This window comes from Humulus lupulus, chromosome 9, assembly GCF_963169125.1.
Source record: "Humulus lupulus chromosome 9, drHumLupu1.1, whole genome shotgun sequence".
Lineage (NCBI taxonomy): Eukaryota > Viridiplantae > Streptophyta > Magnoliopsida > Rosales > Cannabaceae > Humulus > Humulus lupulus.
Genome location: NC_084801.1, coordinates 22013493 through 22032679, shown reverse-complemented (window position 1 = coordinate 22032679; position 19187 = coordinate 22013493). Strand labels below are relative to the sequence as shown.

General features: G+C 34.1%; 1 protein-coding gene across 1 annotated transcript; it reads right to left on the bottom strand.

The window, feature by feature from the left end:
- Positions 1–1691: 1691 nt before the first annotated feature.
- Positions 1692–9029, bottom strand: LOC133799290 (small RNA 2'-O-methyltransferase). Its single transcript, XM_062237309.1, has 10 exons — positions 8873–9029; positions 7752–8041; positions 6094–6183; positions 5223–5677; positions 4858–5103; positions 3430–4349; positions 3137–3288; positions 2937–3053; positions 2469–2594; positions 1692–2327 (listed from the first exon to the last, which is right to left on the bottom strand). Exons 2-10 carry the CDS (start codon positions 8022–8024, stop codon positions 1884–1886), a joined length of 2823 nt encoding a protein of 940 aa, XP_062093293.1. The 5' UTR covers positions 8025–8041; positions 8873–9029; the 3' UTR covers positions 1692–1883.
- Between the last annotated feature and the right edge of the window lie 10158 nt (positions 9030–19187).

Here is a 19187-nt window from a genome sequence, read left to right as displayed (position 1 = left end):
AAAAATGATAAGAGCATTTAAACTTTTTTAGAAAACAAGGAAGAAAAGAAAAGAACAAAGATTTTTTAGGTGGTTCAGTAGTTAAATCTACTTAGTCCACAAGTCACTATTATTAAGATAATCTGCGTTAAAGCCTGAAGGAAATTTCACAAAGTTTTATTCCAAAATTTGTGCGTGGTTTACAATTAAAAAGACCTAGTATTTATAGACTGGATTATGATATTCATTCCCACATTTTTAGGAAAGTTACAATAATATGTAATTTAAATTTGAAATATAAAGAATCCCATAAAAATCAAGATTATTAAACAAATACATAACTAAGCCCACGAATGTAGGCTTTTATTATTCAAACGCGACTACATGCGCATACTGAATACACGCTTTCGAGCCTACACCACTATTCGAGTTGATAACTACAGTGCTATCCATGTCACCATCTTCTGAGCTTTCAAAGTCAACATTTGGCATAGTCTATTCCTTTTGAGCTAACTTCTTATTTCGAGCTAGGCTGGTGACGTGGCACCAATATTATTAACGCACACTTGATCATATAAATGCGTACATACAAACATATTATTCTCTAGAAATTTGGGACAATGTATCCTTGTGAGCATACATTTTGAGATGACTTAATCTGTCTTGAAATTTGGGGTATAACACTAATAATCCTTTCAAATACCAAATACCTTACTTGTGTTATCAAGCTAGTTTTGGGACGATATAAACTCGTAGCCTAAGCTCTAATAAACTAATTATTTCACCAACTCTTAGCCTAACAAATTAATATATTAACTATGAATTATTTCAACTAAAAATCCATAGTTGCATTCTCAAAATTACAATCTTAGTTTATTAGAAGTTGTAACTCATAAAACTGTCAATTGATATAATTGTTGCATGAATTATAATATTCTACTAGTTGTTCATAATTAAAGCTAGGTCTAATGTCCATTAACTAACTTATCTATAATTATATTTTTATCAATCAATGTCATTGATAATCTAATAGAAATTTTTGTAATTTACTTACAGAGAAGATTTATGTTCTCAACAAAAATTGTGCACTCTATATCCAAGCCTCATATAATATTGAGAGAGAATTAGTCTACTCTCACTCGAAGAATGATTGAAATTCATAAATATATATATATATATATAAAGTAATTAGAAATAGGAGTCAATTACTTACTTCATGATTATGTTCGAGTCTCAAAACATCCATCGAGTTGTGAACATAAAATACTTTTATTATGTCTCAATCTTTTCCGGTCTATATTATATATGGAATCTCTATCTCTATATTGTATATAGAATTTCTATCTTTTGTGTTACCATGCTAAATAGTTCGTGTTAGTTGTTCCCTATTATCACTAATTGTATATTATTTTTTTATTATATACTATAATTAAAGTGAAAAGCAACGACCGAACCATTCGCCCATGTGTTCTTTTTTTTTTATTTTGGACAAACCATCAATCAAAATCAGCTAGTAACCAGTCACTTGATGTCAATGCAGCTCGCAATGTTGTTTCAAGTGGTAGCATTCTTCTTAAAATTATTATAGGTTCTCACAACAAATATATAAAAGTTCTTTTTTTATTATTTTTTTATATTATTGAATTGAGGAATTTGGGCATTTTAAAGTAATAGTAGGCATGCATCTTGGGAATGAAAAATGCAATTACAAATTTTTAATAGGTAACTTTAGTCAGCTAACTTCATAGAAACTTTGGTCAACAATCTATAGGGTAGCCACATTTTAATTTGCAAATACTTTAGCATTGAGTGGCCTTTATCATTAGTTATAGAAAACTATGTGACAAATGCCAAACGCTAGTAATCAAAATGTCTACTTCATGTGTGGTTTGTTAGTGAGAGATTCATGATCTTTTGCCACTATTCCATTCCCACACAACGCTGCAATGATTATCAGCAACAACTACTGGCAGATCATCGTTAGCTAGAGTTGGAGTTGTTCCCTTTCTGAAAACAGCAATCTGGGAAGCAAAACCGGGTTCCATGTCACCAGAACCACCAACACCACTGAACTCAACACTGTAATTGTGTTTAGTGGCCAAGTCTGACGCCCACTGCTCGAACTGCTCTCTAGTCCACTCGAACTTATGGTCGTGATTACGAAATTTACAGGCTTGAGACTGAGCTTTGTCTTCTGGATCTTCTTCCTGGTTTGATAGATTAGATCTCTGGAGTATTACATTGTATTCGTAGTTGGGAGTAGAAACAATCAGAATCTTTGGACAAAAGTAGCTCAGCACAACGTCACCAAACAACCATGCTTGATCTTCCTCCATGTGCTCGATTACCTATAGTATCATTGAATGAAATGCAAATTTGTATTTACTTCAGCAAATATGTGTTCTTAGTTACGTAAGTTTAATAATACAGAACAAGTGCACAATAATGGGATACAATAAATATTAAATTTCATACTGAGAAGGCATTACCTCTAAACAAGTACCAATATCAAATCTGCACAATCTAGGGTCGAATTCTGTGATAGAACCATCATATAGAATAGCAGACTTAATACCAGCACTAGCTTCATTTGCATTTAGTTTTGAATGTAGTATCTGCACCATCAACAAAAGATGGAGTCAAATGGATGTCTTAAACGCAACAAACAACAGAGAGGGGTCGAAAGACGAGGCAAGCCACAAAAAGAAGACATGAGAGTGACAACTTATTTTGTTAAACTTTTAATACAGATTATTTTCCATGTACATTAGAATGCAAATGATTTGTTAAAAGGGATCCTCTAGAAGTCAAAATTAATACACCACTAGAGACTTAAACTACTAGTCAACCAAATCATAGATATCAAGTTTTAGCAGATAACAACCATATTCTGTTCTATTTTCTTGCCATATAAATGATAATAGCAGTACAACACAGAAGCAGATAACGAGTCATACTTTTGCTGCGCGTACAAGACTTTTGTGAGAAATATCAACGCCAACAATTTTTTCAAGAGAAGTCTGATAATTTAATAAAGAATCCAACAAACTTCCAGAGCCACATCCAAAATCAACCTGCAACAAGTGAGAAGAAGATCAAACTACCGTGTCTATTAAGTCCTGATATTGAAATTATGAAGAAACAAATATTCAATTACCAAAGTAGTAGCACAGGTTTGTCTAATGTGTTGTACTGCATATTCAACTCGCTGCTTAGAAAGAGGAGGACTGAAAAGTGCCTGCTCCATTCTGTCTTCCAGAGGTTCTGTTACTTGACATAAAGTTATAGCATACTCCAAGCAGCAGTCTTCTGCATTACCAAAACTCGGAAAAATTTACACACATCAGACACAATACTTCAGCACAAAAGTACATTGAACAAAGAAGATCTTCATATATTCCATTTACATATGTATGTGGTATGGACATGGAAACGAAGAAATAAACTCACTTGAAGACAGCAAAGACAGAATCCTTTCAGAATCAGTTGCGGCAGCTAAAATTAATTCTGGAGAGTGCACGTCCATATGTAAAATAGCTGACTGCCCAACAGTCATTTGCAAAATAGCTGCTTCAATTTGGTGTAGCACTGAACTAGATCCAATCTCAAACTCAAACTCATCACTACTTTCAAGAAGTTCTTTTGTATTTGTACTTTTAATCACCGACATCACTGAATAACTTATACATGCTATTGATCCATTAGATGGAGAGACACCAGAATCTGGACCACATATTCCTTGTCCTGGCATAGCATTTGACTCATCTGCTCTGCCTTCCTGAGTCTCACCATACGAGAAAGATTGAATGGGCCGACAGAGTGCAAATGCTTTAAAAAAGTTTGTAGGGTTAAATTTAATGTCGAGTTCACATGCAGAACTGTTTAGACTCTCTACAGGAGTATTGAAATTCATAAAATATGCATCTAACCATATTAGAACTTTCAAAGATGCATTTTGATAGGAATCACTCTGCTTCTTGTAAGATTCCTTTGGTGAACACTCTATGATCAAATCCTGAAACTTTGAATATATCTTAACTTCACATCGAAAGGTGCCTCCTGATTCCACTACTCCCTTGGAACCAGCAGCAACTATGCTACCATTTGCATGCTCTGTCTCTTCCACAGCTGAGTCTCTCAACTTCAACTTTTTGTGTGACCCTGATGTCTCAGATGGTGCTTCAGAGATACTTACAGTTGAGTAAATAGGTTCAGAAAGTCGGTGCTGGCGGCAAAATGTACAGAGGATTTCTCTTGGAAAGGAACCCCTCCAGTTTGCCCTAGTAGTATATGCTAAAGGTAAATCAGCCGCAAGTATTGCTCCTCGCGATAACTTGTAAACTCCACTTGGTACCTTGTTCAAAAGCATCCTGTAGTTGCAGACCAAGGGGTAACTATACAATGCAGTTTCTAGCCAACTAAGGCATTAACAGAATCACAGTAATGCATTAAATACTAAAGGATAACAAGGGCCAATATAAGTAAAATCAATTCAAACATCAGACAGTTGACGGGTTTTAGAAAGCACCTAGAATTTTTACAAAACATATTAAAACATTAAACCAATGGAATAAAAAAATTAGCAGCATTAAAGGAAAAGTGCTGAGAATTAAATTGCTAATAAAATATATAATTTTATTCATCTTTTCTTTTTTGATTTTCAGTCAGCTTCTTATATTAACAGCCCTTTTTCTTTGTCAGCTTATTACATTCATTCTGTGCCAAGTAAAATGGACCATAACTGAAGAAAATAAGACAAATATGGTAAGCAAAAGTCTGACAATAACAAATGAGTATTTAAAAGCTTTGAGAAAATGAAAGAAATCAATAACCACATAAAAGGAAGAAATGTTGATATAAGAATCAGTCATAAGAAACCTGTAATATGTTTGCATGCTTAAATCTTCATGAAAAAGGTCTTTAAACTTCCACGTATATCCAATGGATGCCAAAATTGCATCACCATATATAGCCTCACCAGACAAGCAACTTGACCTTGTGTTATAAGATCCATCAGAATGCATGTCTGGTTTGGTATTTGAAAGATCTGAAGACACTTCTAACATATGAGTCTCCGAAGCAGCAAAGTACAACCTCACCTCAGAAGAAGCTCTACCAATAGGCCTGTAGACCAACAACTATCGATCATTCCTATGCACTATGCATATGAAATACAAAAGCACACAGTACAACATCAATCAACTTTCTATATACAATTGTCTCTACTATTTCATCCAACATACCTGGTAATCAAAACCTTAGAAGCATCCATCAAACCTAGCTGATTTGCAACAACATCCAGGTAATATCCTGTTGAAGAAACATCAAGGTTTACAGCATAAACGATCTTCCCATTTGAACATGGTATATATATGGCTTCAACCGAGCAACTTCCTGGTGAGCCAGATTGTTGAATATCTAAATCTGTAATTTTAAGAGGGTATGGATTTTTCCTCTTGACCCAAAGCTGTTTTTCAGAAGTATCAACAATCCCAGATAATCCAGCAGCAGCCTTCATAACATAAGATATGGCCATATATGGATGCAACTCCACCTTAGGATCTATGGACTTGCTTAGATTGGAAATTTTGGGATCAAGCATAGCAATGACTGAAACAGGAACATGACCATAGAGATCACCTTCTCTCTGCAAAGCTGCTCTGAGGTGACCACTTAGAGGATGAAGAGTAGTTAGGAACTGAAACAGGGACACATAAATATCAACAACAGCCTAAAAAAATTGAAATTACAAATTAATTTTAATGTCAGAAAAATAAATCACAGCAGCAAGTAATTGAATGCCAACTAAGGTCAAACGAATAGAACTTAACCACGGAAGTCATCCTCTCTTCGGATAATATTTTCCAATAACATGATATGAAGAATAAATAATTTACCCACATCAAATTGAAAGGAAAATCAAACCTAACAAACAAAACACAGTACTCCTTCAAATATGGAGAAGTTCTAGTACACAGGAAAAATTCATCAAACCAACTATATGACAATTGTGATGTGCAACAAATATAACATTATCCAGTTGTTTCAATGAAACTAACAAAGTCAGTTCTCAAACAATGAATTCCAAGTATCAACAAGTGCACAGAAACCAACCTCACTTGAGAACAAAAACTTGATACGATTGACTAGAGCATTCCATGGATCTTGTTCAGCAATGTTGTACGTTGCAGGATCAATACCTAGCTGCGACCAAAAAAGAAAAAATAATTAATGAATAATCCAATAATAAGAAATGCAAGTCAAACTCCAACTAAGCATGCACATGAGCAAGAAAATTCTTAACAAATAAGAGAGCATTGTTGAAGTAAAGAGGATAGAGATGATTACTTCTAAAGTAAATGTTATTAATATCAAAAGATGCATCTTAGCTCATAAAACATAACCAGCAGCTTAAGTCTGTAAAAATTCAATCAAGAAAAAGATATTTCACAAAATAAAACAAAAGAAAGTAAAAAAGGACCACGTAAAATACCTTTGTGACATGCAAACATAAGGTATGCAAATACATACATGCCGAGGGAGAGCACAATTAAATTTTTGTTTTAGTGTCAATTGCCAGGACTAAACAATTGAACCCAAAAAGATTAACAAAATCTATTTTGGGTATAGAAGATGAGGAGAAAGGAGGGGAGAGGGAGGGCAACAAAGTATGACAGATATGCAAATACATACATGCCGAGGGAGAGCGCAATTAAATTTTTGTTTTAGTGTCAATTACCAGGACTAAACAATTGAACCCAAAAAGATTAACAAAATCTATTTTGGGTATAGAAGATGAGGGGAGGGGAGGGGAGGGGAGAGGGAGGGCAACAAAGTATGACAGGTACCAAGAGGAGATTTTTACATAAATGAGCTTTCACCATAGTTAAATTTACTAGGAAAAATGAAAAGAAATTAAAGCGTTGAGGGTGGCCATGAGAACTGTTTGCTAAAAGATGTTTCCTACTTCAAATATTCAAGAAACAAAAAACCAAAAAGAAAAAAAAAGAAGCGTATGTCAAGGTCAGATATCCACAAGCACGTCGACATATGACTTTTTCTAATAATTAGATCAATACTTCATGAACAACACACGAATAAAAAAAAACAGAGGTCTTCTATCAATTCATAACAATGTTATATACCTCCTTCAATTCAACTTCTATAGAAGACAAACAACATGAAGGAAGGACAGTAACCTCCTAATACTGCTTACGAAATTATCTTTTATTCCAATCGCCACTATTGGCATAAAGCTAATATTCTAATAAATAAATGAACAAAAATAAATATTACTTTAAGAAAATTACAGCAAAAATGAGACCATGGTATCCAGACAGGAAAAAAACATCTATAAGCTATAATTGTGGATAAAATCATAATTGACAGGAAAACAACCACAGGTGCTGCCTACTTGGGTAAGAGAAAAAAGAAAAACTTATGAAAATCGCTATTAATAAAACATGAATGAACATTTTAAACATAGAAGAATATAATGTCAAATACAATAACCAAGCAAGAAAAACCAGAGAGATACAATTTAACTTTATGGAAATCGTGATTAAACAAACATGAATATTTTATAGTAACTGAGACCTCAGTATCCATGGATCAAACTTTATAAAGATTGTTAATAATCAAACATGAATATTTTGTAGTATCTAAACCTCAGAATCCATGAATCCAACAGTAATTGCAGATAAAGTGGATGGAGAATTTATAATGAAATAAAGGAAAGGGTGGTAAGATAAAGAGAGAAAAATAAAAGAAACCTTTTGTAAGGCCAATTCCGAGGCCGATTGCTCAGCTTCCTTCTTCTTTTTAAAAGTTCCAGAACTAACAGAAATTTCAGGAAGCTGCAATGAGCAACGGTACAGGCAAGGACCTCTCTGTACAATAGCCAATCCCGGGCATTCATTTTGGTTAGATTCCTGTACTTCCTCAACTTTAAAGCATGCCTCATTACCAAACTTCTGATATATAATAGCCTTAGGCGTGAGGGCACTCTTTCGCACAGCAACATCTGTGGATTCTCCAATTTCCATAGCTAACCTCTAGGAGTCTGTTTTCATAAATTGTACAAGCAAAAACCTTGCTGAGTACACAAATTTGAACACTAATCTTGCTATTCATAGTTATAAATCACCACTATAAGTACAGAATAACAGCCACAATTCCTTTCCCAACAACGTATTACCCTCTTTTAAATTCTACCTTTAATTTCAAAAAATATTTTGAAAATATGAAACCGTAACCATAGTCACACAAGCTAAATTGATTTAATCTATAGAATGACAATGAAAGACAATCAATTACATTTCTAATTCTAAACTTTGCAGATGCATTATTACTTCACTACATTAGTTCTTGGACATCACTTGTAAAAGGACTACGGCAGCATTGTATACAAGTAAAAAAGTTTGACAAACCAGAGAATAAGACCCACAATCTCAACATCCTCTGGCAACAAATCCTTTAAAACAAATATACAAAATGGCCGTAAAGGATAAACAGACAAACAAACAAATATAATCCAAAAATCAACAATTTGTTAAGAAGAAATGAGGTTAAATTTTAATTAAAAAGACAAAAACATCTATCAGAATCAAAATTCAGTATTTTTCATTCCCAACTCCCCAACTTTTTACTTAGCGTTCCCTTATGATCAGATAACAAAGGCTGTGAAGAAAAAGAATTCACTAGTGAACATGAAAACCAAACAATGCAGTAATCCCAGAGCCCAAAAGCTCAAATTTTTGGCAAGAAGCGAGAAGGGTTTTTGAGCAGCATGCACGCAAAACAATCCCAACTACAAAACCTCAAATAAGAAACAACTGGAAGCAATACAAGAATCCATAGAAGAATGAAGAAGAGAAGAAGAGGGGACGTTTACCTGTTCCAACATACATAAAAAAAAAAATGGGCAATGAAGGAGAGAGAATTGCTGTGTCGTTCTTGGGTGGGTTGGGAGTGTGCTTTGGAGTGAGTTTTGGTTTGGGAATTTGGCATTTAAAGGGAAAGGAGGGAAACGTTATTCCTCTGGTTTGGTCTTCGTGACTCTTTATTTATTCTTCTAACACACACAACTTGTTTAAGAAGGCAAAAAGCCGAAAAGTTCACTTCACAAGGAATAAATATTAATCAACAAAAATCAAAATCAAAACTTTCTCACAATGCTTATGTATTTTTAGTAAATAAATAAATATAATAATAATGAGTTTAATGTATTCACCATAATTTATTTTTTTTCTTCTCACCCTATTTGATTATTATCAAATATATAATTATGGTGAATTACACAAATATTAAATATTAAGAAATAAAAATCAATTATTTAGCAATCAGAATATATAATGCATCACTTATATATTACCTAATTTATCTTTTTCAAAACATGATATTTTATAATTTTATATAAATTTAATATTATAATTTTACTAACTATTTAATTTAATTCTAATAAGCAATAACATGAAAGAATGGAAGAAATGATAATTTAGAGCATTAGTAGTTTATGATTAAAAATAACTAATTATCTAAAATACATCAAAATAAAGTTAAAATCTCCATTTTACCTATGATGTGTAGCTTAGCTACAAGAAGCTCAGCATTATTTGTTAGCTAAAATTTATTTAATTATTAAATGTTGCACATGTGGCTATTATTAAATGTTGGAGAAAATATTTGAAATGGCTAAAATATATTTAAAATATTATATTATATGATATAGAGAAGAAAAAAAATAAAGAAGTTGATAAATGGTATTATATAAAATGTTGACGTAAAATAAAAATAAAATGTAAGATTTTGGTGTGGTATTTTGAATAAGAAAGCAGAGAAGCTAATGTGAATGCTTAGAGATAAGCTAATGGGAATGCTTAGAAGTACTCCCACCAATGAATATTATACTCTATTCTTTAAAATAGGAGTGTTCATTGGACCATATCCAATGTTTTTGGACCCATCCAGATCCAATCCAATTATACATTGGATGTCGGATTTCTCCAACCGATCCAATCCAATACTGGATGCTCAACTGAACCGAATCGATCCAATAAGTCATTGGATTGGATCGGTTCCATCCAATGGATATGAATCCCTGTATTGGATTGGATTGGATCGGATACATCCAATATTTTTAATCCAATATTTATTAGATCGGATCGGATCCATCCAATATTTTTGATCCAATATTAATTGGATTGATTGGATCCATCCAATCTGATCCTTAGAAGAGTTAAACCTGATTTTTCACATAAACGACTAATATATTAGTTCAAAACATTACAAACCCAACATAAATCCAACCTAAATTGTAACATAAGTCCAACATAAATCCAACCTAAATTGTAACATAAGTCTCACATCGAGTTATAATAATACATGCTACATAAACAAGAATGCACAAATTATGAATATCATAGAATCCTTCATCGGTCCAAAGTGACAATATCACTCAATTCTGATATCACCAATTCCAGCCAGTATTTCTGCAAATTGAAAATAAAAATGATAAGTATTTAGTATTGAAAACAGGTATAAAATATAGTAAAAATATAAATGCATTTACCATTTTCTAGTGCTTCCACTTCTTCAATTGTTCCAGCGATATCAATTGTTGTTGTATGGCGAATCCAATTCTGAGTACATATGAGTGCTTGTACAGCTTTAGGAGTTAAACAACTCCTATATGGATCAATGACTCGCCCCCCAGTAGAGAATGCAGATTCTGATGCAACAGTAGATACAGGAATGGCAAAGATATCTTGTGCTATCTTCGAAAGAATCTTAAATCTACTAGCATTATGTTTCCACCATTTCAAAATATCAAAATCAGAATTTTCAAAGTTCTCACATGCTTCTATGAAATACTTATCAACTTCTATTTTGTTCTCCGAGTGTTCAGCCGCCTTCAACTTTTCTTTGCGTTGTTGATCAAACCAAGTGTAATCATCATCATCATCATCCTCATCATAATCCCTACTCTCTTCCCCAAGGTGAGTACTAGAAGAATTATGCATACCACCATTAAAATCAATGATGGAGTACTCTTTGTACATTTGATCCAAAGTCTTCCTAACATTGTTTGTATGTCTTGAAGCTTCAAGTGAATCACCACACATCATCTCGAAGCATACTTTCAAAAATGGCTCCTTATAACGAGGATCAAGTAAAACAGCCACAAGTAATAAAGGGTTCAATTTCTCTATTTCCCCCCAATACTTGTCAAATTTTTGCTTCATTGATTCAGCCATAATAGTCAGTTTATAATTATTCTTATTCCCACACCAGAATGCCAACCGACTATGGATAAAAGAAACTCGATCTAGAAAGTGGTTTGATGTTACATAATTAGACCCGGAGAATCTTAAGGTGCAATCATAAAAGATCTTTAAGAACTTTATGAATAATCTAGCACTCTCCCAATCACTCTCACTGGGACATGCTTTCTCCTCATAAGTGCAAAACTCTTTGACATATCCTACATCATGCATCTCCATCCTTTCAAATGCCTTTTGATACTTTTCAGCTGCCTCTAACATCAAGTGAGTAGAATTCCAACGAGTTGGGACATCTAAGGAAATTGATTTCTTACATGTGATTATAGCCTGCTCAACACACTCCTTCAGCTTTTGCATTCTAGCACTTGAAGATTTCACATATCTCACAACATCTCTAATCTTGCTTATACTTTGGTCATACTACTTTAACCCATCTTGAACAATCAAGTTCAAGATATGTGAAGCACATCTTAAGTGCATGTGTTCACCTCTCAAGATTGCACCACCCCACTGATTTACAGTATTTATGACATATTGAACAGAAATATTATTTGATGTTGCATTATCTAACGTAACGGTAAATACCCTCTCAAGCCCCCAATCTAACAAATATTGTTCAATAGCTTTGCCAAGTGTGTCACCTTTAGAGTTAGGAACAACAATAGAACTCAATATCTTCTTATGCAAGATCCAAGAATCATCAATAAAGTGAGCAGTTAAACACATGTAATGCAAATTTTGACAAGATGTCCATGTATCAGTTGTAAGACTAACTCTCTGTTTTTTTCTCACAAAAAAATCTCTCAACTTCTTTTTCTCCCTAACGTAAAGATCCATGACATCCCTTGTAATTGTAGTGCGAGAAGGGACACTAAATTTAGGCTCAATTTTCCAAAGTAGTTCTCTAAAACCTTCATTTTCCACAAAAGAAAATGGAAGTTCATCTTTGATAATCATCCTAGCAACATATTCTCTAATTCCTTTAGGATCAAATTTATGTGCCACCAAAGAGTTTCCATCCCCTTTCATTTCAAAACATAGTGTTTTTTGCTTCTTGTCAACTCCCAAAGCCCCCTCATACTTCTTACATTGATTTCTAATATGATGAGCCAAATTACTAGTCCCATTTTTCTTACTACCACAAGCATATTCAGCACCACAATAATTGCATTTAGCTTTTTCATTCTTTTTAGTATCACAAACCTTAGTAAAGTGCTCCCAAACCCATGATGAAGGTTTTGACTTCCTCTTCAATTTATTTTCCTCAATCCCATCATCAGTAGTAGGCAAAGTGGTAGATGATGGTGTTGTACTTTCATCCACATCTTGTGCATCTGTTCCTTCATTGCTTATATGCTCAATCCCATGATCTTCTTCCTCATCAAGAGATTTAGGTTTGTGTCCAGTTGAAACCATCTATGTGAACAAAAATTTTAAAATATAAAATATTAGTGTTAAATTAAATTTTAATTTCTAAATTAAAGAAAATGATAAATAATTAAACTCACCGAGCTAGATGCACTTGCAGAATCCGTAGTGGTGTCTAGTGTGATGATGAATTTTTTCCCAACCCCACTCTAATAATCTAGAACACAAAAAAAGAACTTTATATTAAAACTCTATACTAAGTAATGCTGTAATGCATATACATCAAAGCCTGCAAAGATAATTTATAAAAGAACATTATGTTAAAACTCTATACTAATGCATATACACCAAAAACGCTATACATATAATATATATACATACATATATAAAAAATTTGCTTTGACATAAATAAAGTTATTATTTTTTAGTCATAAATTTGCTTTGACTAAAACTAAGATTTTTGTAGTAAAGATGGTTATGTATGGACCAATAATATATTCAATGTGAACACTAGTTTCTTTACTGTCTTTGCTTCAACGCATGCTTTCATTATGTCTAACATTCCACTTATTGTTGGCTTAATCACTTCATTCTGCCAATCAATAAACTCACTAGTTCAATCATCACAAACTAACCACACTTAATTGACATTCTTACATTAAAATCAGTCCTATTTATTCTCATTATCTTAAGTAAAAATTCATAAAATATCAAAGCAATTATAATTTTTCAAACTACAGAGAGTATCAAAAAGTTTTGATTAATGGGTCAAACAACAACGAAATATCAATAGTTGGTCCCACAAAATTATATTCAATGTTCCCATTGTTGACTTCTGGTTGCTTACAAGAAGTTAAAAATAACTGGGGATTTTCCTATATCTACCTGGGCGAACGGACAATGAGATTAAGAACTACTGGAACTCTCATTTATCAATATAGGCATGTTAATTCAGATTACTTTCCCATACATACATATATATATATATATAAATATTTATAGATGAGAAGAGTTGACATTCTCATGGTTTTGCTAGAATATATATATATATTATATTAATTAACATGCCTATATTTATATATATATTATGAAGGTGGTCAGTGATAGCCGAACATCTACCTGGGCGAACGGACAATGAGTTGCTGCCGTTTGCGAGGGAGAAGCTGTGCCGTCGTCGGGGAGGGAGAAGTTGTGCCGTCGTCGGGGAGGAGGAGCTGTGTCGTTTCCGTCGGCGACTGAGGGAGAAGACGCCGTCGTCGTCAGCGAGTAGGGGAGAAGCTGCGGTGTCTTCGATCGTCTGCGAGTGGAGAGTTTCTGTCGTCGTCAACTGTCTTCGATCGTCTGCGAGTGGAGATGGTGGCTTAGGTCTGAATACGATAGAGAGAGAGAGGTCTGAATGTGAATACGATGGAGAGAGAGAGAGAGGTCTGTTAGGGATTTGCTTTATTTTTCTTTTAGAATATAAATGTTTTTAAATGTAATGTAAACACTGAACAGTAAAGTAAATATAATAAAATATAATATATATATAATTGGATGGTATTGGATCATTATTGGATTGGATCGGTCGGTTGGATCCATTGGATTTACATGTCATCCAAGAATCGACCGATCCAATATTGGATTTTTAAAAATGTCATCCGATCCAATCCAATCATGATTGGATATCCAATTTTTATCGGTCGGTTTGGTATTGGATCGGATCGTTTCTGCACATCCCTACTTTAAAATATCTCATAAAAACACTATTTTATATATGTTAACTAAAACTTTTACATTACACTATAAATAAGTTTCTATTTTTTTCTCTAGATATTTTAAATATTATATTTTTAATATATTATATTCACTTTAAATATTTTCTATAACTATTAATAATGTATCATTATATTTTTTTAATATTTGCTTGTATATTTTCTCAAACTATTAATGTTGTAATATTATTATAATATAAATTATTTATATATTACATAAAGTATGTAGAATTGGTAATCAAATCAAATTAAACATAATAATATATTAAAAATTATTTTTTAATGTGCCTTATTAATATAGAGAAAGAGATAATATTGTTGACTAGCTTTTTCGCGAACAACTAATTAAATAAAAGTTTAAAGAAATATAGAAAGAGACAAAATGATTTACGTGGTTCAGGTTACTAATTAACCATAGTCCACGAGTTACTTATATTAGGATGAGGAAGCTTGGAGGTTTCAAGCTTCTATGGAGTTTCAAGTAGCATTTTAGCAGTGCTCTAAATACAAAAATTTGATGATATTTTACAATGTGTGCCCTCACCCTATTTATAGATGGCTGGGGGCAATTAATTTTGTAATGAAGAGTAATTACAACTATTCTCCTTTAATGGGGCATGAAATGAACAATAAATAATACATTCCATCAGTTAATACGTCGGTGGGCCCTTGTAGACCACAGTGGGTCGAATTATAAGGTTTCAGCTCGCTACTTTTTGGGGTAGCACGTCGCTGACAGTGTCAGGGGGTAGCTAAACATTTTCCCATATCAGATGACTCCGTGAGACATCTTGTTTGTCGCTTGTACGGACTCGACACCACAATTTGTGCAATAGCAAAATGTCAAATAGTTGTTTGTGGTCCAAGGTCGTTGTGCTTGACACCTAAAACTCTACTCCAGGCCCGGAGGAAGGATCTCACTGGCCTAGAGGGCTTGTGATAACTCTAGGAATTAGAGTTATTTTAATGTTTTTGAACTTATATTTTTATCAAGAAAATAGTGGTTTAGGTATTTTGTAGTTTTTTTTATTATGGTTTTGTCAAATATTAATTAAAATTAGATAATATTAAATATTAGATTAATGCTTGAAAAATATATCTTAAAATGTTGAATTTTGTCTTGACATATGGTTGGTAGAGTTGTGGACATTTTTAGAAGGATTTGAAGCTTGAAGTGGAATCATGATTTTGGGATGCTACATCATTGTAGCAGCATCGCATTTTGCCAACTATCTATTTGGAAGACCCACATGGAAGCTAATCCATTAGTTTTAACTAGTGGTTCTTGGACTCACTTTAAGTTGGGCTAAATATTAATTAGAAGGCTATTGGGCCATTAATTACCTTTGGGTCCATTTGCTAGCAAAGGAAGACGAGTGGAAAAGAGGCCCATGTAGGTAGTAAATGGGGTAATGACCCAATTGTATTATTAACCTTTTTCCCCTTTTGGAGCAATACACGTATAGAGCAGTAAGGAAAAGGAGGCAGCCATCATTGAAGGTGGAGAATGAAGAAAAAGAAAAAGAAGAAGAAAGAGAAGGATTATCTTTTTGGCTTGATTCTCTTACCCTTTTCCTTAATATTTTATTTTCTTTTTTCTTATATTTTATAAACTATGATTTATTTTGTAATGGGTGTTTTTTTTTAGATATTGATTATGAGCTAAACTTCTTATTTCATTCATTCAAGTATTTTTCATGCTTAATGCTTGCTATTGCTTTATCATGTTTGGTGAGTAATTGAATTAATTGTGGCTGCTGCAAAATGTTATATTTAATAGACATAAGACTTGAATGGTGCAAGATTAATTTCTTTGAATTTAATTTTTTAACGATATAAACATATATTGTTACCTTGCAAAATCTTTTGGAATTGGTATTTGGGGTTGTATTCTTCTAATTGGATTGGCATAGACATATGTTAGTTTAATTAGAGAATTGATATCATAGTGACTTCGACGGAAGCCTATGAACTAAATTGGAATTCTAGATTAATTACTCACTGTAACGCCCTGGATAGCCAAGACCGTTACACTATGTGTTTATAAAGTGCCAAACTTGCTAATCAAGTCATTTAAATAAAATCGTGTTATTGAAACTATTAAGGAACTAGGGTTAAAAGCGTTTTGGTCTCAAAAGCCACATTTCCATTAAAAAGTATTATCTGTTACATGGGATCCCAAAAATATTAAGTTCAAAGACCGTTTACAAAAGACTCAGGGTTTATATACAACAACTGGCCATGCTAAGGCAAAACTAGTAGTTAGGTGATCCCTGTCCTGGTCCACTCCTCGACCGTGGCAGTCGAACCGCTGGCTATGTACATTCCACCTCGAAGCTCTCCACCTCAGGCTTGGTCCAGCTTGCCCTTGCCTTTACCTGCACCACGTAGCACCCGTGAGCCAAGGCTCAGCAAGAAAACACAACAACAACAGAGCATGAACAATTAGCAGACAAGTCAATATCTCACATTGCACCACATAAACTCAAATACATCATCAGTCAGTATAGTCAAGTATTCCACATACTAGGCATTTCAGTTCATAACATTCACAATTCACAAACGATAACCAGGGCTAGCGCCCTCAGGCTGCTCCCTTTGTTATCCCGTTGTTCTTGGCTCCCAGTGGCCAACCCACGCCCTGTGCGCTAATATCAAGTACGGCACTCTTAGGCCGCTTTTACATGTCCCTTGGCGTGATACCAACATTGACACGACACAATTCTTGGGAGCACTTAGTCCCATCACCAACATTTACCCGGGTGCAGTTTTCTTACCTTTCAATTCACTGGTTTCCGAAGCCACGAAGCCGCGAGCACGGTCCTCTACTCCGAGCCTCTCCAAAGTCCTAATCACAACACAAATGAAACATTCTTTTTCACTAATCAATCCAAAGCTACCTCCCCGGAACCAATCCCACACTCTCGGAACCCCAAAATCCCTAAAACAATGCACCGAAGACATCCCTCGAACCCCCGGAGCAAAGGCTCAAAATTGCAAATTCTAACATCCTGAAATTGGCCTAGCGCCCAGCAAGTCAGAGAGCACACACACCGCCCAGAAACAGCCTTGCGCCGCGGCGCGCTAGAACAGCGTCGCGGCGCTCCTTCGCGAGCCCAGAATTCTGGGTTTTTCCCCTGCGTTTTCCCGAACCCAAATCACTCCAAATCACCCCAAACTTATACCTAAGCCTCAAAACCAACTCAAAACCCCAAATAAACCTTTCAACAACCTACAAACATCATAATCTAACTCAATCACACAACTATTCTTAGAATTCACACTTAAGTTTCAAATTTCAACACTTAAACCAAAAGTGGAGAAAAGTACAAACCAAACCTCTAAATCCTTAAATCATAATAGCTACGAGATTGCAAACATGTTTAATACCCTTACCTCAATCAGAATTCAACTTGACCTTCCTCCAATCCAAGCTTTGAACTGAGTTTCCCCTTGACAAACTAGCTGAGTTTTCATGCAAAACAAGCCACAAACTTGCTTCAATTCATGCTTATCCTCCAAAAACCAGACTTGAGACTTAAACAAATCATAGATAGACCCTTACCTCTGAGTAATCTTGGCCTAGGTTTAGCTTAATTGCCTTGAATCATCATAATTCTCTTCTTAGGTCACCCAACTTCAGCTTCCCTCTTCTTCTCCTTTCTTCTAGATTTTCCTCTAATTTTCAGCATAAATCAATCTTCCTAAGTGTTATACGTGACTAACTTTTCCTCAGCTGAAGCTCATCTATTCACTGCCAAAAGACCACTTTAGCCTTCCTCAAATATCCCTTTCTAACTAAACCTCAAGGGCACACTTGTCTTTTTTACTTACTTTATAATTCTACCACTTTCCAGCAAAACCTGTTACTCTCTATGGTTACTAACAGTTACGCAGGTTACCAAATCACCAGTTACCACTATCTAGCTTTCTAGGACCGTCTCGGCACGTGCATCACATTGATATCACCACACCCACGTGGTACGATTCACATATCATAATTATCACATAATATAATACACATAATCATATAACATGCTTAAAATCATAATCATGCATCTTAATCATAAAAATCACACATAATCTCCATTATGCCCTCCAGGCACACTAATCAAGGCCCTTAAGCCTAATTAGTGAATTTGGGTCGTTACACTCACAGTTTGCCACAACATTACAGCAGCATTAACATCAAATTTACATTTTAGGATGAATTAATTATTCTAGCTCATCATCATTGTCTTGCTCTCTCGTTCATTTGTTTATTTTATCTATTTTCTTGTTTATTTTTTTTTAGATTTAATCAAATCTTTATCATTTGATTTATTCCAATTTGTTAAGTGTTGATTTTACACATTTATTGCTAACACAATCTCTGTGGAGACGATACCCACTTATTACTTTATTACTTGTTTGCCGACTATGTACACTTGCACACTTATATTGTTATATTATACGCAACAAGTTTTTTTCATCGTTGCTGGGATTGAATTTTGTGAAATTTTGTTTGTTAAAATCAATTGCTTTTCAATTTATTTTGGTAGTTTTCATTTGTTTATTTTATTTTTCCTTGTTCTATTTTACGCTTTTGTTTGTTTGGTCCTTTTGCGAGGTACTTGAGATGTCTCATCGGCAAGTCCTCATTAACTTTGTTCAATATGACTTGGAGCCTTTACATAGAGCATGGTGGAGATACAAAAATTTATTCATGAGGTTCCATTACCATGGTTTGTCTAGAGAATGTTTACTTGGAGTCTTTCTCAATGGGTTGCATGTCACCACAAGAGAATGGGTAGAAAGAGGAGAT

Bases quoted from the DNA above. Each gene is read 5' to 3' on its own strand.
- LOC133799290 (XM_062237309.1), bottom strand. From the start codon at position 8,024: ATGGAAATTGGAGAATCCACAGATGTTGCTGTGCGAAAGAGTGCCCTC. The intron at 4,350-4,857 runs GTTTCTTATGAC...CTGCAACTACAG, and splicing joins AGCATGCAAACATATTACAG to GATGCTTTTGAACAAGGTAC. The intron at 2,595-2,936 runs GTATGACTCGTT...TTGATGGTGCAG, and splicing joins GTCTTGTACGCGCAGCAAAA to ATACTACATTCAAAACTAAA.